This window comes from Heterodontus francisci, chromosome 37, assembly GCF_036365525.1.
Source record: "Heterodontus francisci isolate sHetFra1 chromosome 37, sHetFra1.hap1, whole genome shotgun sequence".
NCBI classification, from domain to species: domain Eukaryota; kingdom Metazoa; phylum Chordata; class Chondrichthyes; order Heterodontiformes; family Heterodontidae; genus Heterodontus; species Heterodontus francisci.
This window is the reverse complement of record NC_090407.1, coordinates 25,602,906-25,627,859: the sequence shown is the minus strand read 5'-3', so window position 1 is coordinate 25,627,859 and position 24,954 is coordinate 25,602,906. Positions and strand designations below refer to the sequence as shown.

The window sequence follows — 24,954 nt, the reverse complement described above, 5'->3', positions numbered from 1 at the left end:
AGGTCTGCCTGACTGGCCCTGGCACCCCCCCCCCCCCCCAGACCCCATTTACCTGGTTAGAAGGGCGGTGTCCTTCATTGGCGTCATATTCCGGGGTGCAGTCCCAGCAGTGGCCACTGCTCCAGCTCAGGCTGCCGATTGGCCGGCAGCTCCTGGGGGCAGGTGGCCATCCCTAATTGGGACGAACTCCCCGACATCAACCAATTAGTTGCCTGACCCCCGTAAAATGTGGCTGTGGGTCTCGCAGACAGTCGAAGCAGGGTTGCCCCCAGCTTTCAGGCCTGTCGCAGAACCCCTGCCGCAAGAACACAATTCCGGCCATAGTAACAGTAACACATAAGGAATGCAATCAGAACAGGAGCTTGAATTTCTTAGCACTAACGATACTTTGCTTGCAGTATTTCTGAACATTAGCACTGATATTTTGCCAGGATTTTTCCCTGGCCTGGTCACCCTGATGCCAGTTATTTTTAGACACTATTAGCTATCTCCTGATATTTAAGAGTTCAATTCCATCACAACAGCACAGAGCAGTTCAGCAACCAAACACATCTCCCAGACTGTGGCCACTTCAAATGACAACTGAACAAAGTGATGATCACGTGGTAAAGGAAGCCTATGTAATGTCGCAAGATTACATCAGGTACGTGACTGGTAGGACATCAAAACCAGCTCCCAGCACGGCTGCAGCAGCCTTGAGACATGCAGGCCATGACCTCCTGGAGAAATATCCCATCTTCTTCAAGCGATGGCCCCGGGTTTTCAGGGAAGTTTACCCTGACAGTGCCTGTGACTATTTATGCAAGATGCTGGATGAGCATTTCCAACCAGAGAAACCCTGGCAGAAGAAGGAGCTGACCTGGAGTGGGATCCTTTCCATTTACGTCCTGGCAGGGCAGCTGGCTATATACTGCCAGAAGAATGGCATGGATTCTGTGCTACAGGAGCTGGAATTCAGAGTGGGAGAGTATGTGGAGAGAAAAGTGTGTCCGCACATTAGAGAAAATGGAGGATGGGTAAGTATCACTGAAATAAACAGGCCTCACACAGTTGCTCTAAGGCAATGCAATTAAAATAGTTCAAATGCACTAACTGGTATGTAGCTTACTGCCCGGCAACAGTGATGTTCTGAGGAGCTGCGCCAATCAATGAGTTAGTGGTTTGGCTAGACTCCAAGCTGGAATTTTCACCTAGATTGTATCAGACTCCCAACAATGTGACATCCCACACTTTGTGTGATTGCGAATTATCTGCATCCAAGCAGACACAAACCACCATTTTCAAATTGTTTGGCCGCTAATTCTGCTGTTTTCAGTAATGGAACCAAGTAGATACCCTAATCTTTCTAATAATTCTTGTGCCTGTCATGCACATTAAGCCATTGGCCAATTTTCTTCTTTCTCATTGGTCGTGTTTAAGTCTTTGCGTTTTTCTGCTTTCCAATTAGTTATTTTATACTTTGGTTGTATTATGCTAAAACTTTCTGCCTAACCATATTCCACCAAAATACATTTGCACAGACATGTAACCATGACAATTCCTTATTCATGCCTCCAAACATGCTTAAAAATAGACAGTATCACAAAACAGATAAAAGATTCACAAAATAATCATAATCTGATTCATCAACTTGACTCCAACAACTTTATCCTCTCTTCCACAATTGGTAAGTCTGCTCCCGCAACCCCACTGGACCTCTCAGCAACCTGGACTCTTGGCTACACCCTTCCCTCATAGTCATGTAAACAACAATACAGATAAATACAAATAAACCATTCCCAGAGGCTTGAAGAAAAGGGAAGGTGAAGAAAAATAAGATGAGAGAAAAGAAAAGCACAAAGAGGAAAGGAGTGGACCACTCCTCACTGTAATACTCTGATATACCCCACATCTTTCACTGTAACACTCCCTGATATACCCCACTCCCCTTTCTGTAACGCTCCCTCATATACCCCACACCCCTTGCTGGAACACCCTCTGATATACCCACACCCCTCACTGTCAAACTCTCTGATATACCCTGTGAATGTGACTGTAACTGTCTGATATACCTCTCAGTGTAACATTTCCTGACATAACCAGGTCTCTCACTGTAATACTCTCTGCTAAAACTCAAACCCCTTACTGTAACACAGTCGGATATACCCCACATCCCTCACTGTAACCCTCTGTGAGGTATCCAGACACCTGACTGTGCCAATCCCTGATACACCCCAGACCACACTGTAACATTCCCTGATAGAGAGTCATAGAGTTTTACAGCACAGAAACAGGCCCTTCGGCCCAACATGCCTGTGCCAACCATCAAGCACGAACCCCATTTCACTGCACTTGGCCCGTAGCCTTGTATGTTATGGCGTTTCAAGTGCTCATCGAAATATTTCTTGAATGTCATGAGTGTTCCTGCCTCTACCACTCCTTCAGATAGTGTGTTCCAGATTCCAACCACCCTCTGGGTGAAAAAATTCCTCCTCAACTCCCCTCTGAACCTCCTGCCCCTTACCTTAAATCTATGCCCCCTAGTTATTGACCTCCCCACTAAGGGAAAAAGTTTCTTCCCATCTATCCTATCAATGCCCTTCATAATTTTGTATACCTCAATCAGGTCCCCCCTCAGCCTTCTCCACTCCAAAGAAAACAACCCCAGCCTATCTAGTCTGTCTTCATAACTGAAATGCTCCAGCCCAGGCAACATCTTGGTGAATCTCCTCTGTACCCTCTCCATTGCAATCACATCCTTCCTATAGTGTGGCAACCAGAACTGTACACAGTACTCCAACTGTGGCCTAACCAGCGTTTTATACAGCTCCATCATAACCTCCCTGCTCTTATATTCTATGCCTCGGCTAATAAAGGCAAGTATCCCGTATGCCTTCCTAACCACCTTATCTACCTGTGCTGCTGCCTTCAGTGATCTATGGACAAGCACCCCAAGGTCCTTCTGAACCTCTGTACTCCCTAGGGTCCTACCATCCATTGTATATTCCATTGCCTTGTTAGTCCTCCCAAAGTGCATCACCTCACACTTCTCAGGATTAAACTCCATTTGCCACTGCTCCGCCCATCTTACCAGCCTATCTATATCATCCTGTAGTCTAAGGCTTTCCTCCTCACTATTTACGACACCACCAATTTTTGTGTCGTCTGCGAACTTACTGATCATACCTCCTATGTTCACGTCTAAATCATTAATGTACACTACAAACAGTAAGGGTCCCAGCACTGATCCCTGCGGTACACCACTGGTCACAGGCTTTCACTTGCAGAAACAACCCTCTACCATCACCCTCTGCTTCCTGCCACTAAGCCAATTTTGAATCCAATTTGCCAAATTACCCTGGATCCCATGGGCCTTTACTTTCTTAACCAATCTCCCATGCACCAATCCCTAATACACCCCAGACCACACTGTAACATTCCCTGATATAACCACACCTCTTGTTCTAACACTCTCTGATACCCCTCACTATTTCTTTTCTCTCTCTAGTTTTCTCTCCTCCTCTATTGAAGCCACTGGCTCCCTCACTGGGTATCACTTGTTCTATGATCATACGAAAAGTGAGGGTCAGGAAAATTCCTATTGATCCATCCAGGTGGTTCCATGTAGTTGTGCTGTCTTGTGAATCACTTGAAACTGTGTAATCTGGAAGAAGGCGAAAAATGTTAATAACCCAGGCCAACTGGGGCAAACATCTCGAAAATTCCTCTCCGATCCCCTTAGGTGATCAAAATTAGACCAGGAGAAAACCCTGGCCTTAATAAATATTACAGTGTACCTACCTCTTGCGTGAAGTGATCTCTGCCTGCCAGAAACAGACCCAGCTCTCACTTGAAGAAATTCACCGAGCCAACCATCTGTTCCACTGGCCTGCTGTTCTTTGAGAAAAGAACAAACTCCTAACCTAGTTCTCCTTTATATAACTTGTTAGAGTAACCCCTGGTCCTTCCTAACATTCAGTTGAAACAAATGGTCTACACAAATAAAATCTGGTCTCTTCATCATCTTATAACCCTTAATCAAATGAACTAGAGACCCAGCTATGAGCCTCTCTGGGTAACTAAGATGCTTTAAACTAGGAATGAATTTAGTGACACTCCTCTTCCTCCACTGAAAAGACCACTTGTAGCAGGATTGCCTCATGGTGACTAGGAGCAGAAACACTTTCTTCTGATTCTTCCCCTCCCTGGCCCAGCAGTGCTTCAGCCAAATGTTTCCCCCCACCCACGCCCCCAGCCCTGTTGAGATCATCTAACTCAGGGGTCCCCAAACTTTTTTACCAAAGGGTCATTAACAAACATGTACTCACCCTCCCGGGCCTGATGGAGGAATCGTTCGCTGAAACCCTCAGAGTGATTTATGCGCTTGTTTCTCACTGACTAAGTGGCCAATGTCTGGGGTCACATTGGAGACAGCAATGCACACTCCAGCATGCAGATGATCATCAGATAGTCTTGATCTGAACCTTGATTCGGCAATCTTCACCCGTGAAAATGTCTGTTCACAAATGTACTTGCTGCCAAACATAGTAATGAAGCCCTGCGCACTTTCTTTCAGACATGAAAAATTGTCACTTGGGAGGTGCTTGTAGAATGCAATCAAATCACCTTCATTGTACTTGTCCTTCAAAGCATTGTTTGTCTGGAGATCAATGAATTCCATTTGTAGCGATTCTGGTGCTGAATCAACACTGACAGCAAACGGATTTTCAAAAAGCCGTTTGTCAGCATCATGTCAGTGGAAATCTTGGAATCTCTCAGAAAACTGCTCTTGTAGCAATGCAACCTTTTGTACAGCCATGTTCCTTGGAAAATCCGTCCCAGAGTTTGGCTCTGTTTGAGAGTTGCTCAAACTGGAAAATGATCCAGCTTGCCTTCAGCTAACTGCTTACTAAACAGCTGCGGCTTCATCTCAAACCCTTTCACATAGCTATATAAATCGCAGATTAGCTTCCCTTTGCCCTGCAATTTAATGTTGAGATCATTTATGTGCTGAGTCAGATCGGTTAGAAATGCGAGCTTCCATAGCCACTATTAAAACGTTCTTTCACAGGCCTGCCTTTTTCAGTCATTAATGTGTCAATTTTGGTGCACAGCTCCAAAAATCTTTTGAGCCCTCTGCCGCGACTGAGCCACCGAATGTCACTGTGGTAGAGCATGTTGATGTACAGTGCATCAGTTTCTTCCAAATAACTTTGGAATTGTCTCTGCTTGAGTGCACGAGAACAGATGAAATTTAACGTTGACACTACGACTTTCATAACCTCATCGAGGTCTAGTGCTTTTCCACAAAGCGACTGTTGATGAATAATGCAGTGTAATTCGATTGGTTTTGCTATGCCCATTCTACCCATCAACCCGACATTTTTCCCCATCATGTTCCTTGCCCAATCAATGGTAACACACTTCAGATTTTCCCACTTTAAATCCAGACGCTCAAGTGTTTTGGCAGCCCTGCCAGTTCCTCGCTAATGTTGAACGATTCGTCAAACTACGAATGAATACAAGCAACTGAGCTGTGTCAACAATGTCATTACTCTCGTCCAAAGCAATAGAAAAAACATCAAAATTTTGGGCATAACCTTGTAATTGTGTCAACAGGTCGTCACCTAAGTCCTTTACTCTTCTAGTAAGTGCGCTAGCTGACAGATTCACCGCTTCGAAGAGGTCTCGCTTTTCTGGGCATATTTCCTCAACTACTTGTAGCATGCACTGCTTGATAAACTCTCCCTCTGTAAAAGGCTTGCCGCCCGCTGCTATTAGCTGAGACACTCGGTACCTGGCTCTAACAGAGGCAACATTTTCCTCAAATTTCCTTTTGAACAGGTTTTGCTGGCCTGTGAAGGATTTTTTTCAACTACTCAAATTTTTCCTTCCTGCTTTCACAGAGAACCGTTGCTGGTGTTTTGCCTCGTAATGCCGTCTAATGTTATATTCCTTGTAAACCGCAATAGTTTCTTAGCATATCAAGCAAAGAATTTTATCTATGTGAGGGACACAAAAATATTCGTCTGACCACTTTTCATTAAATTTGTGACATTTTGCATCAATCTTTCGTTTCTTTGACATGATGGCTTAATGATGTGGCACTGGAAAAGGATGAGTGGAAGAGACTTAGCTGTTGGCAGGAAAAAAGACAGAAGCGCAAGGAGAGAGCCAACTGTGTAACAGCCCCGACAACCAATTTTATCTGCAGTGCCTGTGGAAGAGTCTGTCACTCTAGAATTGGCCTTTATAGCCACTCCAGGCGCTGCTTCACAAACCACTGACCACCTCTAGGCGCTTACCCATTGTCTCTCGAGACAAGGAGGTCAAAGAAGAAGAAGACTTGAAAAGGAAAACAACAAAAATATTGAAGTCTGATGTAGAGTGGGAACCGTTGCAATGCATTCCGTTTAATAGGCCGATTCACTACTTGCCTTTGATTGGCTGGCCACAATAGTTGTGCGCTTCACAATTGAACCAATTGAGAGTAGAGAGACATCAATGGGCTTGCGTTTTTTCTGCTGTGCATGGTCAGATTTATACCTATTTCCATAGGCCGTATCTTAATGCTTATTAAATTTATCTGTGCGGTCGATTTTTTTTTAAGCGTTTGTCGGAGGGCCGGTCAGAAAAATTAATTGGGCCGGGGGACCCCTGATCTAACTCAATAGAAACCAGCATCAATGCTTGGACATACTTGGTCCATTTGGCACTGAGACAGAAACCTCAGAGCAATTGGGATGGCTTGGTGGAGGGGTAGGGAGAGTGAATAAAGGTTGTTAATCAGGTCATAATGTACATGTTCAGGTTATGCCCCAAATCTAGCTGTTATGAATGATGGTCTGAGATTGTTCATAAAAGGGTGTAAGAATAAGGCCAGTAACGACAGGCCAGCCAGTTTAACCTCTGTTCTGGGAAAGCTTTTAGAAACAATAATATGGGACAAAATTAACAGTCACTTGGCCAAATGTGGATTAATTAAGGAAACCCAGCACAGAATTGTTGAAGGCAAATTGTATTTAACTAATTTTATTGTGTTCTTTGATGAGGTTACAGAGAGGGTTGGTGAGGGTAATTTGGTTGATGAGGTGTACATGGACACATGAGAAAATGCCATATAACAGATCAGTCAACAAAGTGGCAGAGTGGATATGAAGCTGGCTAAGTGACAGGAAACAAAGAGTAACGTTGAACAGTTGCTTTTCAGACTGAGGGAAGGTATATAGTGGGGTTCCCCACGGGGTCAGTATAAGGACCACTGCTTTTCTTGATCTATATTAATGACCTTGACTTCGGTGTACAAGACACAATTTCAAAATTTGCAAATGACATAAAACTTGGAAGTATTGAGAATATGAGGAGGATAGTGATACACTTCAAGAGGACAGGCTGGTAGAATGGGCGGACACATTGCCGATGCAATTTAATGCAGAGAAGTGTGAAGTGATACGTTTTAGTAGGAAGAACAAAAAGAGGCAATAGAAAATAAAGGATACATTTCTAAAGAAGGTGCAGGAACAGAGAGACCGGGGGATATATGTACACAAATTGTTGAAGGTGACAGGGCAGGTTGAAAAAGCGGTTAATAAGGCATACAGGAGCCTGGGCTTTATAAATAGATGCATAGAGTACAAAAGCAAGGAAGTTATGGTGAACTTGTATAAAACTCTGGTTCGGCCTCAACTGGAGTATTGTCTCCAATTCTGGGCACCACGCTTTAGAAAGGATGTGAAGGCATTGGAGAGGGTGCAGGAAAGATTTATGAGAATGGTTCCAGGGATGAGGGAATTCAGTTATATGGATAGATTGGAGAAGCTGGGGCTGTTCTCCTTCAAGAAGAGAAGAGATTTGATAGAGGTGTTCAAAATCATGAGTCATCTGGACAGAGTATATAGGGAGAAACTGTTCCCATTGGTGGAAGAGTTAAGAACCAGAGAACACTGATTTAAGGTGAATGGCAAAAGAACCAAAAGCGTCATGAAGAAAAACATTGTTATGCAGCGAGTGGTTAGGATCTGGAATGCACTGCCTGAGAGTATGGTGGAGGCAGATTCAATCGTGGCTTTCAAAAGGAAATTGGATAAGCACCTGAAGAGAAAAAACTTGCAGGGCTACGGGGAAAGAGAGGGGGAGTGGGACTAGCTGAGTTGCTCTTGCAGAAGGCTGGCATAGACACGATGGGGCCAAATGGCCTCCTTCAGTGCTGTAACCATTCTATGATTCTATGTCACAAAGACCATAACTGGCTTCACAGTCTCTGTGGATTCAACTATTTGCATGTGTGACCTGATCACTGAAGAATGAATTCCCTCTTCCCCATACCACATGTTGGCTCAATTCAGTTTAATGCAAAGAGTTACATTCACCCCTCTGGTGAACTGTCACCTTCCCTACAAGAAACGGTGAGTAAATTTTACGAAGTATGTAGGGGGTCTATGCCACATTGAATGGGTGATACATAGGCTCTGCCAGGAGCTCAGAAAGAACTGAAGAGTTAAGGACATATGCAAGCTCCCTCCCCACAACCATCCAATCCCAACACTCCCCAAGTTGAGAGAAGTGGACCCAATATGCGGAGATATTTGATTTTAAACACACCCAAAACAAAAAGCCACAGGCAGGGTGAGCTGTTAGTGCTAAAGAAGCCAGGGCTCAAAGAAATCAGGTGGTCATTAAAGATCCCATGACACTGTTTGAAAAAGACCATAGAATTCTCCTGGTTAACATTCTATTTGAACCAACAGCATCAGAAATTGATAAACTGGTCATTCATCTCATTGCTGCTTTTGACATCTTGCTGTGCACTTTAAAATGTTTTTGCAACATGTGATAAGGCAATACATAATGCGAGTATTTCTTCTCATTTCAAATTGTGCTGTCTTCTTTCTTTCTCAGTCTGGCTTCATAGAGCGTTACGCTAAGAAGGAAGAACCTGAACACACTATGATCCGAGCTTGCTGTGGAGTGTTACTCCTGCTGGGCACCATGTCCCTGCTTTACTACATTTACAGGAGAAGGTTATGCTGGCCGCAGACCTTTTGAGACATTCACCATGGGTCAGTTTCACTCCATTTCCTGCATAGCTCTCGCCAGAGCAATTCAAACTCAGTTTCCATCTATTACAAATTTAAATATTCCGGCCTCGGGTGAGCTGTCCCAGCACAGCATGGACATTTGATGACCCATACCAAATACATATATGTGATTCGTTAATTGGTTAAATTCTGTGCCTGATCCTCAGAGGACATTTGATTCAATGGATAATTTAACCTCTGCTTTCCATCAGCCTTTCTGTGTAACTAGATTGTGGGGTAAGAATGATTCCTATATTAAACAATGACTACAATTCAAAAGTACTTCATTGGCTGTAAAGCACTTTGGGACATTCTGCGGTCATGAAAAGTGTTATATAAATGCATCTTGAGTAATTTGATTTACCAATAGAGAACTCACTTCAGATTGGAACCAATCGTTATCTCAACCATTTATTTGTGTAAGATTTTAGTGGGGTTATTTCCCATCTGTTCATATACAGAATGCAACACTGTTGGGTCTGTAACAGATAAAAAGGAAAAAATGAACCTTGAGAATCTGAATCTTGGAATTGTAGAAGACACAAGTTCCAAAACAGAAATAGGCAGTAACCCAGGGGCTAAAAAGAGTGAGTAAATTAAGGAAATTGATATCAGCCGAGAAAAAGTATTGGAGAAACTTGAGGGACTAAAATCTGATAAGTCCCCGGGACCAGACGGCCTACATCCTAGGGTTCTAAAAGAGATAGCTGCACAGATAATGGATGCACTAGCTATGATTTTCCAGAATTCCTTAGATTCGGGAATGGTCCCATCAGATTGGAAGTTGGCGAAAGTTACACCGCTTTTCAAGAAAGGAGGTAGAGAGAAAACAAGGCCAGTTAGCCTAACATCAGTCATTGGGAAGATGCTGGTAACTATTATTAAAGAAGTCTTAACAATGCACTTTATTACGACTGAGGCAGGAGAAGTGCACTGTTTATTCTAGTCCCACTTCTCCACAGGTCACAACATATTATTTTAAATTTTCCCACTTACTAATACTCTATTTTTCCCAGAATAGAACACACTAACCAGGTTTTTTTTAATGAACAACAAAATTATCAGTTTATTATAAAATAAGTCTTAACTAATAATGAAGTAAAACATAAACACACATATTAAATTTTAAAGTTCCCTTTTTACCTTAGTCCCGTCACACTCAAACACAATATACACCGGTTAACCGAAAAAAATAAAAGGGATTTTTAAAATTCAGAGCTCTGTTACAGACAAAAAAAAACACTTAGGCAGATTACTTGCTCATTTTTGAAGAAAACAGCAGATGAGATATGTTGTTCCAAAACTGGCATACAGTCTGAGTACATGTGGACAGATCACTAAGATCTTTCCGAACAGTTCCTTTCAGGCGGCATTGCCAAGCAATTTAGCAGGATTTCTTCAAAGATAGGAAACAAGATGAATTGACACAGTGGACTTCTCAGGGTCCTTCAGAGATACTGGAAAGCAAGTTGGGTTGTGGTCTTCTCTCCTTTTTACACTTCTTCAGCAGACTTGACTTTATCAGCCATTAACATATTGTTTGCCTTTGCTCCATGACCTTTTGGTCAGCTATGTGGCCTTGTCCAATCTACAGCTTCTCCTTTGTTATCTCTTGCCCCACCCCCACCTCACTTGCTTATAACCTTTGCCATTTCTAATATTTGCTAGTTCCGAAGAAGGGTCACTGACCCGAAACGTTAACTCTGCTTCTCTTTCCACAGATGCTGCCAGACCTGCTGAGTGGTTCCAGCATTTCTTGTTTTTATTTCACATATACAGCATCCGCAGTATTTTGCTTTTATTTGACTTTATCAGCCGCTCACTCCAGAAGGTAAAACACACACTGACACAACCAATAAGCTTGTGAATTTTCTGCCCATCCCAGGTGCACTCTGCTGCTACTGGCCTTGTCCAATCAAGGGACCTCGTCACTTCTCTGCCCCTGTTACCAGGGTTTCTGTTCTATCATTAACTTGAGTCTGGTGACAACCTGTAACAATGTTGCCAAGCCTTCAGTGCCCCCTTGATGGCTCTCTTTTAAAAACAACTGGTGCAACATTTATTCAGTTTAACTATAAATTCCTTTAAAAATATTTTTAACAAAAACAGAATCACTTTCATAACTTGGAAAAGCATAGTATGATTAGAGCAAGTCAACATGGTTTTTCTGAAGGGAAATCCTGTTTGACGATTTTATTAGAATTTTTTTGAGGATGTCACTACTAGGGTAGATAAAGGGGAACCAGTAGATGTAGTATATCTAGATTTCCAAAAGGCATTCAATAAGGTGCCACATAAAAGATTAATAGGAAAAATAAGGGCTCATGGTGTTGGGGGTAATATATTGGCATGGATAGAGGATTGGTTAACAGATGAGGAGCAATGAGTGGGCCTAAATGGGGCATTTTCAAGTTGGCAGGCAGTGAAGAGTGGGGTGCCGCAAGGATCAGTACTGGGGCCTCAGCTATTTACACTCTATATTAATGACTTGGATGAAAAGACAGAAAGTAATATATCTAAGTTTGCTGATGGTCCAAAGCTCGGTGGAAAGGTAAGCTGCAGGGAGGAACATAGAGAGGCTGCAAAGAAATAGAGACAGGTTGTGACCGGGCAACAAGATGGCAGATGGAGTATAATGTCGGGAAGTGTGAAATTGTTCACTTTGGTTATAAAAATAGAAAAGCACAGTATTTTTTTTTAAAAGGTGTGAAACTGGCAAGTGTTGATGTTCAGAAAGACTTGGGTACAAGTAACACACAAAGTTAACATGCAGGCTATTAGGAAGGAAAATGGCATGTTAGCCTTTATTGCAAGGAAATTGGAGTACAGGAATAAAGAAGTCTTACTAAAATCGTAACGGGCTTTGGTGAAACCGAACCTGGAATACTGCATGCAATTTTGGTCTCCACATTTAAGAAAGGATATACTGGAGGCAGTGCAGCGAACATTTACTAAATTGGTCCCTGGGATGAGATGCTGAGTAAATTGGGCCAAGATTCTCTGGAGTTTAGAAGAACGAGAGGCGATCTAATTGAGACATACAAGATTCTTGATAGAATCGAAGTGGAGAGATTGTTTCCGCTGATTGGGGAATCTGGAACGGGAGGGGCACAGTCTCAGGATAAGATTAGATTAGATTAGATTAGAGATACAGCACTGAAACAGGCCCTTCGGCCCACCGAGTCTGTGCCGAACATCAACCACCCATTTATACTAATCCTACACTAATCCCATATTCCTACCAAACATCCCCACCTGTCCCTATATTTCCCTACCACCTACCTATACTAGTGACAATTTATGATGGCCAATTTACCTATCAACCTGCAAGTCTTTTGGCTTGTGGGAGGAAACCGGAGCACCCGGAGAAAACCCACGCAGACACAGGGAGAACTTGCAAACTCCGCACAGGCAGTACCTGGAATCGAACCCGGGTCCCTGGAGCTGTGAGGCTGCGGTGCTAACCACAGCGCCGCCCTATATGAAAACAGAAAGTGCTGGAAATATACAGCATCTGAAAGATTAAGGACAGGTTAACATTTCACTGATGGAGGGTCCTAATAGAAACATTAAATTATCTGATTTTCTTTCAGATGCAGATCTGTTATGGTTCTATAGCACTCTCTGCTAGTATTGCAATGGGTTTGGAGATGTGACTTTGTCCAGTTGTTCTTTCCTACCATGTGTGTACATCACAGACAAGACTGCAGGAAATACAGCAACGGTGCGTTGTCTGTGAATAAATGATGCCTCTTTTTTATTTGGTGTCAAGTCCTTTCTTGTCCCAGCATTTCTGTATTTTAGCACCTTCAGGAGAGGTGGAGCAAAGGAAATTGGAAAAGTGACAAATAATATTCTAACAAAATAATCAACCCCACCACCCAGTGGACACAAGGCATCATTGCTAATAATTCCTGCTGGAAAATCTACACACCTCTGAACATCGTTAGAAACCCACAATGGTTTAACATACTTGCTCGGACGTTGGTCCTGACTTTCTGAAGAACCCAGTCGGGTTGCCCAACATCAGTCTGCAGAACCATTTGATGCAGTGCAGTGTAAACTGTGTCACAAACACATAGGCTGAGCTCCCATAGAATAAAACAAAAATCAGCATTTACAAGGCTGCCAAATTCTTAACATGAATTCCAGAATTTTTTCTTTCCCCAATCTCCTCCCTTAATGCACTGACTTGTATTCTCTTGGGTTCCAGGGTCAGTGCACCAGACAGCCTCTGGGACTTCATCAAGTGACCTTTCTTGATTTGTGAACTTTTGACACTGGAGTATCCACAGAGCATCTGACCTGGCAGCAGCACAATTGTGATTCATTTCTGTCTGCATCTGACCTCCACACAAATAAGCCTAGCAGGGGTCACTACATAGTGATCAGGAGTGGGAACCAACAGATTTTTCACTCTTGATCCAGGCACTGAGGCCAATTGTAGCACCCATACAGCCACATCAGCTGAGCCCAGAGAACAGTGCTAACACCTGCTATCCACTGGTGGCAGAAGCTTCATGGGATATGCATCATATTCCACCCATCCCCCACAGGTTCATCCATTCACGACAGCATGCTCTGTTTGCTGGGATAATTAGGCTGACGATACAGTTTTTTCCCCAACAATATTTATTGACGGAAACACTTTCAATGAATTTTATATAGAATGTGACAGAACAAACTGGGGATGGTCATCAACAAATAACAGGCAGATAGACAGAAAAAAACCACTTTACATCACTTACATGTCCTACATAACTGAATCCACAATTTTTCCATCCAATTTTCTCCCTCCCTATACTGAATGTGCCAACTCTTGCCTAGTTAAGAGCTCCATTGATGCCAGGCACCTCCCAGTATCTTCCCCCTGGTTCCATTCTTCACAAGGAGACCCTAGACATCAAATGTCAGCAGAGTATTTGACTCTGGGGAGGCATTAAACTGAGTCCAATCCCATCCCTCACCCAATGTCCATGCACACTTTGAGCTGTGACCACTGATAGCAGCAGGATCTCTGGCTAACTTCTTTACTTCTCTGACTCAGGGATGCTTATGCTAATTGTACCGCCCCTAGTCCCACCCCTACTGAGATCAGCAAATACCACACAGACCAGGGAATCAGCACCAAAGCCTTCAATCACTGAGCATGGAGGTGGTAGTGAGGGGCTTCAACTTTAAAAATTACCTCGAGGAAGAAATGGGAAGCTGCAGCCAGTGTGGGGGGCCCAGTTTACTAATCAATATGAGGGTCCCAGATTCAGCTTCAAGGAGACATGCACCGCCCCCCCACCCCCAGCTCATTTACCCATATTATTAAGAACCTCCATGATAATGAGGCAATGGTAATCCCAAAACATACATTTTCCACCATGTTTTCAGTGTCTATTTACACATACCAACAAACCCTGGTATTGAAAGAAAGGTAGTTTCCCAGTCTGGCTGAAACTTACACCTCTCTCTCTCCAAGTCACTACAGTGTGCAAACAGCAAATCAAAAACTAATTGAAATGAGTTGGAGTTCAGAACTGTTTAAGCTGCCCCAGGCTGCTGAATCCGAGTACAGGTCTGAGTACAGATGCGGATCCACTCTCCATTCAGCTGCTGTCTTTTTGCTGATCCAGGGTTTGTGTGCCAGATACTCTTGACCTCTGTTGTGCACTTAACTGGGGTTGTCTTATTGCCCCCCGGGGACTGACATCTGAGGAACCCTGTAAAACATAATTTATAGTTTAAATTTAATGAAGACATTAAAATTCACCCCCCCCCCAACCCCTCCTCCCCTGAACTTGCTAACTCTTGCTGGGGTTCAGTACTACAGGCACCAGCTGCCCACCAGTGACTCACACTCACTTTTTATATGTGAGCTTGGACATTACTTACCAGACAGACATCCTTCCAATCTAATTCCGTTAACAGATTGGGAAACTTTAAAAACACTAAGTTTTTCATATCTGAACCCGGAAAAACATTCGACACCAGAGTCATTTACGGCACAAATAGAGGCCATTTCGCTCATCGAGTCCATGCTGGCTCTTTGCAGAGCAATCCAGTCAGTCCCACTCCCCCACTTGATCCCTATAGCCCTGCAAGTTTATTTCCTTCAACTGCCCATCCAATTTCCTTTTGAAATCAGAAAAGAGCATCAGTCCAAATAAATGTACTTGAGTGTGTAAACTTGGAAGGAAGTGTGCATGTGTATGGATGAACGTGAACATGGATTGTATGGGTGTGTGTAGAGGCAAATGTGAACATGGAGGGGATGTGTCCCCATATTGAGCTAAGTCTGCAAGCAGTGAATACTCAGCTGTTAAGTGAGATGTTAAGGTTACTATTTGCTTAGTTATATTTATATTTTAGGAAGACATGTAAGAATGTCATTACATGCTGAGATGCAAACAGAAATATAGACACAGCATCAACTTTAAAAATGATTAAACCATGCAATGGCAGAACTCACAAAAAATAGACATGGAATTATAAACAGTGAGGAGGCTGACTGGGTTAAATGTTCACATGGATCTCTGAAATTTGTATACAGAATCAGCCTTTTGGCCCCAGTGTTTCCTGCCATTCTGTACGTCACTGTTTGCAATGGGTTTTACCTCACTCTAAGGAATGGCCTGAGCCAGTCACTTCTGGTATAAAAGATAGGCAAAGAGACAAAGAGGCTTATTTACCTGTCGTCTGAAGGCCTCCAGCATTGTTCCTGCTCGAATCAGACACAACATCTCTCCGACCAGTGATAAGAGCACGTGGAACACGTCCACCCACTTCCCAACAGTCAGGGTCAAAATCAGCAGCCCACCCATCCTCACACTCACCGTCTGGTAGGTATTCTGCATAGTTGGATTCTGCTTCTGCTCCTCTGAAACATGAGAAAGAGATCATTTATACTGGCACATAAATGGAAAAGGTACTTACCATCTAACCATGTATAAGAGTAATGCAGGATCTTTCCTTTACCCTCATACCATTACCGTCTGCATTACATGGCACCTTTGACGTAAAAATGACCCAAGGTGTTTCACAATTCTGGGAATCGAGGGGTACAGATTCACACGTCACTAAAAGTAGCAACGCAGGTTAACAAAGCCTCTAAAAAGTACAAACAAAGCACCAGAGTTAATTAGAATTCAAAACCAGAGAAGTTATGTTAAACTTACACAGAAACTTCATTAAACTACACTTACTGTGAACTATTTCCCATGGTAGGGGTGACTAAAACTAGAGGGCATAGATTTAAGGTGAGAGGGAGGAGGTTTAAAGGGGATCAAAGGGGTAAATTTTTCACACAAAGAATAGTGGGTATCTGGAATGAGCTGCCAGAGGAGGTGGTGGAGGCAGGAACAGTAGCGACATTTAAGAGGCATCTGGACAGGTACTTGAAAGAGCAAGGCATAGAGGAATATGGAATTAATGCAGGTAAGTGGGATTAGTATAGATAGGCATTATGGTCAGCATGGACGCGGTGGGCCGAAGGGCCTGTTTCTATGCTGTACGACTCTATGACTATTCTGGTCTCCATGTTATAAAAAAGACATAGAAGCACTCTAAAAAGTGAAAAAGATGATTTACATGCACAACAACTAATATTTATATAGCACTTTTGACATCGTAAAATGTCCCAAGGATGCTTCACAGGAGCATTATAAAATAAAATGACACCAAGCCACAAAAGGAGATATTAGGGCAGATGACCAAAAGTTGGTCAAAGAGGTAGGTTTTAAGGAGCGTCTTAAAGGAGGAAAGTGATGTAGAGAGGCAGAGAGGTTTAGGGAGGGAATTCCAGAGCTTAGGGCCTTGGCAGCTGAAGGAACAGCCACCAATGGTGGAGTGATTAAAATCAGGAATGCTCAAGAGGCCAGAATTAGATGAGCACAGAGGATTGTGGGACTGGAGGAGGTTACAGAGATAAGGAGGGGCGAGGCCATGGAGGGATTTGAAAACAAGGGTGAGAATTTTAAAAATCGAGGATGACACCAGAACTGAGACACGTTAGCTATCAGGAAAGACTGAACAGGCTGGGTTCTAGAAAGAGAAGACTGAGCGATAACCTGATCGAAATTATGAAGGCATTTGACACAGTAGAACAAACAAAGAACAAAGAACAGTACAGCACAGGAACAGGCCATTCGGCCCTCCAAGCCTGCGCCGATCTTGATGCCTGCCTAAACTAAAACCTTCTGCACTTCCAGGGACCGTATCCCTCTATTCCCATCCTATTTATGTATTTGTCAAGATGCCTCTTAAACGTCTCTATCGTACCTGCTTCCACCACCGCCCCCGGTAGCAAGTTCCAGGCACCCTCTGTGTAAAAATCTTGCCTCGCACATCCCCTCTAAACTCTGCCCCTCGCACCTTAAACCTATGCCCCCTAGTGACTGACTCTTCCACCCTGGGAAAAAGCTTCTGACTATCCACTCTGTCCATGCCACTCATAACTTTGTAAACCTCTATCATGTTGCCCCTCCACCTCCGTCGTTCCAGTGAAAACAATCCGAGTTTATCCAACCTCTTCTCATAGCTAATGCACTCCAGACCAGGCAACATCCTGGTAAACCTCCTCTGTACCCTCTCCAAAGCCTCCATGTCCTTCTGGTAGTGTGGCGACCAGCATTGCACGCAATATTCGAAGTGTGGCCTAACTAAAGTTCTGTACAGCTGCAGCATGACTTGCCAATTTTTATACTCTATGCCCCGACCGATGAAGGCAAGCATGCCGTATGCCTTCTTGACTACCTTATCCACCTGCGTTGCCACTTTCAGTGACCTGTGGACCTGTACACCCAGATCTCTCTGCCTGTCAATCCTCCTAAGGGTTCTGCCATTTACTGTATACTTCCCACCTGCATTCGACCTTCTAAAATGCATTACCTCACATTTGTCCGAATTAAACTCCATCTGCCATTTCTCCGCCCAAGTCTCCAACCGATCTATATCCTGCTGTATCCTCTGACAATCCTCATCACTATCCGCAACTCCACCAACCTTTGTGTCGTCCGCAAACTTACTAATCGACATAGAGGTTTCAACTTTTGTGACGGGACGGGGGGTTGGGGAGTGTGTGGTTGAGTCCAGAACTAGAGGCTATAGATAGATCAGCGTCACTAATTACTCCAATAAGGAATTCAAGAGAAACTTGTTCATCCAGGGAGTGGTTAGAATGCGGAACTGGAGAGTTGAGGTGAATAGCATAGAAGCTAGATAAGCACATGAGGACATAAGGAATAGAAGGATATGTTGATAGAGTGAGATGAAGCAAGGTGGGAGGAGGCTCATGTGGAGCATAAACACTGGCACCGAGCAGTTGGGCCGAATGGCCTGTTCTCCTGTGTTGTAAAGTTCTATGTAATCCTGTGCAATAGGGATAAAAATGCTGCATCAGGAAGGAAGAGACTAACAAATGAAGGCTAGGTCAAAGAGATAGGTTTGAAGAGTTTTAAAAAGCGGAGGGATAGCTATATTTAGGGAGTAAGACTGAGGTGGCTGAAGGCCCTACTACCAATGGTGGGATGAAGGAAGGAAGGGAGAGTACACAGAGGAGCTGGGCATTCAGGAGGAGATGTATCCCTGTGTCTACTTAGGGACTCACCATCTGAAAACAAGTTTCTGGTTCTTAACATTTCTTTCCATGGAGACAAAGACTATGTCCCTTTTGCTGATTATAATTCGCACTGCACCTGTTTCTCCCAGTTTACAATTGCTTTTAAACTTCTGCATTTCCACAGATTACAGAAACAGCAAGGACGTTCAACACAATGCAGAGAAGGGCTCGGGTAAATTGGAGAACCTTAAAAATAACCAATTGACAAGATTAAAAATCAACCCTGTCACAGGAGGGAGGACAAACAATGAAACTTGCAGAGTTTTCAAATTTTGTCCTAATTTTCTCCCTTCTTCTCCTGAGGACACTGACTCATTCCTGGGGTACAGATTCCACAACTACTAGCTACCATTCAGTAATCCATCCCTTCTTTACATGCATTCCCAGACAATGAGCGTTGAATCATTGCACAGTGATTGGGATCAGAACCTTGGCCGATTTCGTTTTCTTCCTTTAATCCTGAGATTCTGAAGTAGTGACTGCTGGCCTGGTTTAGGTCAGTTAACTCAGCACAGACCATATATGGAACCTTCTTAGTCTGTACAGCACAATGTGATGCTGGGTAACACAAATAACACGGAGCCACTTGGTGAGGTGGTGGGGGGGGGGGGCGGGTGGAGAGGATGGGTGGCCTTGGCTTTGCCCCTTCACTTCACAGCTCTGTCCTGTGTCACTATGCAGTCACTTCTCACCTTGCATGTAAATCACCAGCAGGGTGTAGCAGATGGTCAGAGGTGTCCAGAATCTTATTGCCTCCGAGGTGGTGATGAAGTCTCTGTTAATGAGGAAGATGGCTGCCACATCTGCCACGATGAACACAATCTTCAAGGCATTGCACAGCAGCTTAGGAATCTGGTGCCAGGTGGCCAGGAGGAGGATGCACACCCCACAGTACCGCTCCTTACTGTGCAATTCATACATCATGCTGATGTGCTTTGCCAGTTTCCATACATACCACATGATGAGGCCAGTGAGGCCTGTGCTGAGCACCAAGCTTAACGTCGAGTGAGGAGCCCCCTCGTTCAGGTAGCTCAGGCTGGCCGTCATACCACATCCCACAGAGAACTGGCACAGTAAGAAGATCTGTTTATTGGAGGTTCCCTGAAAACCAGTTAGAAAGTTCAGTCTTAACTTCCTCAAATGTTCCAAACAGGTGGATGAACAGCAAATTAACATTACAATCAAAAAACAGTTGCCTGTCACTCTGTGCCCCAGTAACTGCTGGTCACTTCGTACCCCAGTAACTGCTGGTCACTACGTACCCCAGAAACTGCTGGTCACTACGTACCCCAGAAACTGCTGGTCACTACGTACCCGTTTACCTGCTGCTCACTATGTACCCCAGAAACTGCTGGTCACTCTGAAGCTCAGTAACTGCTGGTCACTATGTACCCCAGTAACTGCTGGTAACTACGTACCCCAGTAACTGCTGGTCACTCTGTACCTGAGTAACTGCTGGTCACTCTGTACCCGAGTTACTGCTGGTCACTACGTACCCCAGTAACTGCTGGTCACTATGCACCCGAGTAACTGCTGGTCACTCTGTAACCCAGAAACTGCTGATCACTCTGTAACCCAGAAACTGCTGGTCACTCTGTAGCTCAGTAACTGCTGGTCACTACGTACATCAGAAACTGGTCACTCTGTAACCCAGAAACTGCTGGTCACTACGTACCCATTTACCTGCTGGTCACTATGTACCCCAGAAACTGCTGGTCACTACGTACATCAGAAACTGGTCACTCTGTAACCCAGAAACTGCTGGTCACTATGTACCCCAGTAACTGCTGGTCACTATGTACCCCAGAAACTGCTGGTCACTATGTACCCCAGAAACTGCTGCTCACTACGTAGCCCAGTAACTGCTGGTCACTACGTAGCCCAGTAACTGCTGGTCACTCTGTACCCCAGTAACTGCTGGTCACTATGTACCCGAGTAACTGCTGGTCACTATGTACCCCAGAAACTGCTGGTCACTACGTACCCATTTACCTGCTGGTCACTATGTACCCCAGAAACTGCTGGTCACTACGTACCCATTTACCTGCTGGTCACTCTGTATCCCAGAAACTGCTGGTCACTACGTACCCCAGAAACTGCTGGTCACTACGTACCCCAGAAACTGCTGGTCAATCTGTACCCCAGAAACTGCTGGTCACTACGTACCCCAGAAACTGCTGGTCACTACGTACCCGTTTACCTGCTGGTCACTCTGTACCCCAGAAACTGCTGGTCACTATGTACCCCAGAAACTGCTGGTCACTACGTACCCCAGAAACTGCTGGTCAATCTGTACCCCAGAAACCGCTGGTCACTACGTACCCCAGAAACTGCTGGTCAATCTGTACCCCAGAAACTGCTGGTCACTACGCACTTGCTGACATTGTGTGTTACCCTGTCAAAAGCAATAAGGACCATAAAAACTTACATGATTGTTGGAAAGCAACATGGAAAGGGTTCGTAGGGAGAATTCCAGTACCACCAGAGAGGACACTCTTGATCCCACGATGGAGAATATGATGGTCAGGATGCATAAATGCAGAGAATCCACAATTTGTCGCTGGGAACGCAATTTGGAAGCTTTGACCCCAACTCGGGCAGGTTCACTGAAACAATAAAATGCCGGGCTTTCCTCATCATTGGCTCAGATTCTTTGTTTTTCGCCAACTTTTCTAGTGTCCTCAGACTAAAGCAGCTTGGAGAAATCCTGGTTTGTGCACTCCTAGTACCAGTTCCTGGGAAGGTCAGGCAGTGATTCTGGGATGACTCATTCAATCAACCTTTCCTATCGGATGGGATCAAGTCTGAATTTCAACACTCCCCATATCCTTCACTCCCCACCCTTCTCATTGATTGTGCAGGATGAAAGGGGTCACATTCCAATGCTGTTTGTTGCTATTTGAAAGCTTTGTCCACTCTATGAACAATGGACAGTGTACAATTACTGCAGGACATGAGCATCTTATGGATTCTCTCTCAGGAATAACTCGAAGCACTGAATACAATGAATTATTTCATGTGGACAAATGTGGCAGCTATTTTGCACACAGCAACATCCCACAAACTTCAATGAGATTAATAACAAATTTGTGTGTTTTTCATAGTTTTGGGTTAGGAATGTTATCCAGGAATGTTATCCTCGCTCTTGTTTGAATAGTGCCATAGGATCTTGAAGATTCACCTGAGCGATCAGGTCAAGCAAGCAAGGCTTTGGTTTAACATCTCATCTGAACGAGGACAACTTTAGAGAAATCAGTCTTTAAGGCGATAAAGGGAAGAGGATTTCAACAGCATAGTAGGGGAGGTAGGGTATAAAATGTTGTACATTGATCTGTAGGAAGCTGTGACTCATCCAGGATGTAATATCAGGCATAAAAACAAGAAATGCTGGAAATACTCAGCAGGTCTGGCAGCATCTATGGAGAGAGAAGCAGAGCTAATGTTTCAGGTCAGTGACCTTTCATCAGAACTGATTTGAGAAAAGAGATAGGTTTAAATATTGTCGTATAGGAGGACAGAGAGGTGGAGAGGTTTAGGAGGGGAATTACAGAGCTTGGGACTTAGACAGCTAGGCAGTGCTGCCAATAGTGGGACGAAGGAAGTTGGGGATGCACAAGTGACTGGAATTGGAGGAATGTAGAGTTGCTGAAGGACTGTAGGAGGTTACAGAGATAGGGAGGGGCAAGGCCATGCAGTGATTTGAACACAAGGATGAGAACTTTAAATTTGAGGCATCGGTGGACTGGGCACCCCGTGCAAGCCAGTGATTACAGGGATGATGGGTTTACAGGACTTGGTGCAAGTTAGGATGCGGACAGCAGATTTTGAATGACCTCAAGTTTATGGAAGGTGGGAGATGGAGGCCAGCCATTGTATTCAACTCATACCCACCACACATGCTGCGTAAAATAATTAAAGCTTCTTCCATTCTCACTACAGTTCCACTGTAAGAGTTACCCAACAGCACCTTAGGTTTTAAAATTCCAAATACCCGAATAGTGGAGTTCAGCCCCAAAACATTTGAAATAGGGTTTGGGTTTGACTTCCCCAGCCTGTGGAAGTAGTTTATCAGATGGCCTTGGAAAGGTTAAACTACCTCTCTTCATTTCAGCACACTAAGAATAGTTAGTTCTTGTCCTCATCAAGCAGAAACAGGAATTACTGCATCTCATCATCACATGTTGAGTGAGATGAATGAGGACTTGGGAGAAAAACAGACCGTTCATTATTCTGAGTTTGGTACACTGAGCCTGACCCATGGAGCGAAACATAGAAAATGTTCAATATAAATGGGAGCAGCTCATAATGTGTATTATGGCAGGTAACAGTGTGACATATATCAGAGACTGTTCCATTGAGGAGTGTAGGGTATATCAGAGACTGTTCCATTGAGGAGTGTAGGGTATATCAGAGACTGTTCCATTGAGGAGTGTAGGGTATATCAGCGGGCTACAGGCAGGGATGGTTGGCATATCTGGGAATGTTATACTGAGGGTGTGGGGTGCATTGAAGTATGTTATGGTGCAGTATCCAATCTCAGAATTCTACAAGATAATTTTGGATGAGAAAGGCCAGTCATCTATCCAGAGACATCCTAAGGTTTCCCCAAATGATCAGTGTAGTGTATGTCAGAGTGTTGCTCCACACACCTCATGGTAACACTCTGATATACCGCATCGTAGCCCTCTGACACACCTAACACTGCTCAAAGTATGTCAGAGGGTGTTACTGTCAAAACTACAGTGAGGTGCATGGGGTATTTTAGTGCAGTGAGCAGTTATGAAGGATTGTTACACTGAGGGGTAAGGTATATTGTGAAGGGTTATAGTAAGGGTGTGAGTGTATTAAGAAGTATTACAGCCAGGGGTGCATTGTTTTAATAGCTATATCAACACAAGAAATAAACAATTATTTGAATTGTAATGAGACATTTGCTTAAATATTGACCCAGTGTATGCTGCCAAAATAACGAGTGAGTTTAGAGGTGCTCACTTATTAATGTCTAAATCAGCCAGCGACTTGTGGTGAGGAAGAGACACCCCATGATTTCTGATGCACCACAAGTTGCTGGATGATTTGCGCAGCTCAGCAAAATGGCAGATCGCCCTCAACCTCCCTGTTATTTTAAGAATATGCTGGATTTTCAAATAAAACGTGAATTAAACTTGCTACAGCAAGTTTGCATTGGAAATTAACAGTTTAAGTACCCTTTTAATGATGTGATAATTGTTAACGCAATGCAAATCAACCTCTCCAGCTCAGAAAGGGAACTATTTAGAGTCATAGAGATATACAACGCTGAAACAGGCCCTTCGGCCCACCGAGTCTGTGCCGACCAACAACCACCCATTTATACTAATCCTACTATTAATCCCATATTCCCTACCACATTCCCTCAATTCTCCTACCACCTACCTACACTTGGGGCAATTTACCTATCAACCTGCAAGTCTTTGGCTGTGGGAGGAAACTGGAGTATCCGGCGGAAACCCACGCAGACACAGGGAGAACTTGCAAACTCCGCACAGGCAGTACCCAGAACTGAACCCAGGTCACTGGAGCTGTGAGGCTGCAGTGCTAACCACTGCACCACTGTCACTGATAAGTCTCATTCCTTCACAGATACCTCACAGCACACTAGTCCATAGTTCACTATACCTCACAATACACTAGTCTGTGCCCCTCTCTGTGAAACCATTACAAGAACAGTAGGGATTAGACGCAAAATCACCAAGGACTCACTAAGATCACTGAAAGTATTTAAACAGGAGGTAGATAGAGTTTTGAAATATCGGGGAGTTGGGAGCTATGAGGAGCTGGCAAGAAAGAGTGGAGGTCTGGGGCAGATCAGCCATGATCCTATTGAATGGCGGGGCAGGCTTGAGGGGCCGAATGGCCTACTCCTATGTTCTTATATTCTAAGGACTGGATAAAAACTTATCGAGAATCCCTAAAGGGAAAGCGATAGAGCCAAGTTCAGGAGGGTTATTTCCCCAAATAAACTTACTTCATACACTGGATCTGGAGGTGAATCCGCAGTAAATGGTTGAGAATGGAAATAGCACAAGCCGCAATCACGCCTGAGGAGAAAAAGGGGGCAATATTTAAAACTCAGTCAACCTATAGAACGGGCTGCCCCGCCTTTCCCAGTCCCGGCTCTTCCTTACCCTGCAGCAGGCTGTCTATGGGTTTCGAAGTCAGGGAAATCCACCCGAAGCTGGGAATGCTCCATCGCCAAAAACCCCACATTTCTAGGCTCTGCCCGCACTCTATCAATCTCGGCTTCAAGAT

The 24,954-nt window shown here is 44.1% G+C and overlaps 2 protein-coding genes across 3 annotated transcripts; one reads left to right on the top strand and one right to left on the bottom strand.

Moving 5' to 3' along the window:
- The first annotated feature begins 575 nt into the window (after positions 1 to 575).
- On the top strand, positions 576 to 12,805 carry bcl2l16 (BCL2 like 16). Of its 2 annotated transcripts, XM_068017373.1 has the most exons (3): positions 576 to 1,016; positions 8,878 to 9,038; positions 12,650 to 12,805. In XM_068017373.1, the coding sequence occupies exons 1-2, from the start codon at positions 576 to 578 to the stop codon at positions 9,022 to 9,024; spliced, it is 588 nt and encodes a 195-aa protein (XP_067873474.1). In that variant the 3' UTR covers positions 9,025 to 9,038; positions 12,650 to 12,805. The 2 variants fall into 2 exon arrangements, with proteins under 2 accessions (XP_067873474.1, XP_067873473.1); XM_068017372.1 differs by lacking the exon at positions 12,650 to 12,805 and having other exon boundaries at positions 8,878 to 12,642.
- Positions 10,132 to 24,954, bottom strand: tmem82 (transmembrane protein 82). Its single transcript, XM_068017370.1, has 6 exons — positions 24,831 to 24,954; positions 24,671 to 24,743; positions 21,092 to 21,269; positions 19,356 to 19,764; positions 15,737 to 15,924; positions 10,132 to 14,767 (listed from the first exon to the last, which is right to left on the bottom strand). Exons 1-6 carry the CDS (start codon positions 24,910 to 24,912, stop codon positions 14,654 to 14,656), a joined length of 1,044 nt encoding a protein of 347 aa, XP_067873471.1. The 5' UTR covers positions 24,913 to 24,954; the 3' UTR covers positions 10,132 to 14,653.

Coding starts and splice junctions, on each gene's coding strand:
- bcl2l16 (XM_068017373.1), top strand. CDS start 576: ATGACAACTGAACAAAGTGATGATCACGTGGTAAAGGAAGCCTATGTA. Junction 1,017..8,877: donor TTAGAGAAAATGGAGGATGG/GTAAGTATCACT, acceptor TTTCTTTCTCAG/TCTGGCTTCATAGAGCGTTA.
- tmem82 (XM_068017370.1), bottom strand. CDS start 24,912: ATGTGGGGTTTTTGGCGATGGAGCATTCCCAGCTTCGGGTGGATTTCC. Junction 21,270..24,670: donor CTCCAGATCCAGTGTATGAA/GTAAGTTTATTT, acceptor TTATTGTTTCAG/TGAACCTGCCCGAGTTGGGG. Junction 14,768..15,736: donor TGGAGGCCTTCAGACGACAG/GTAAATAAGCCT, acceptor TATGTTTTACAG/GGTTCCTCAGATGTCAGTCC.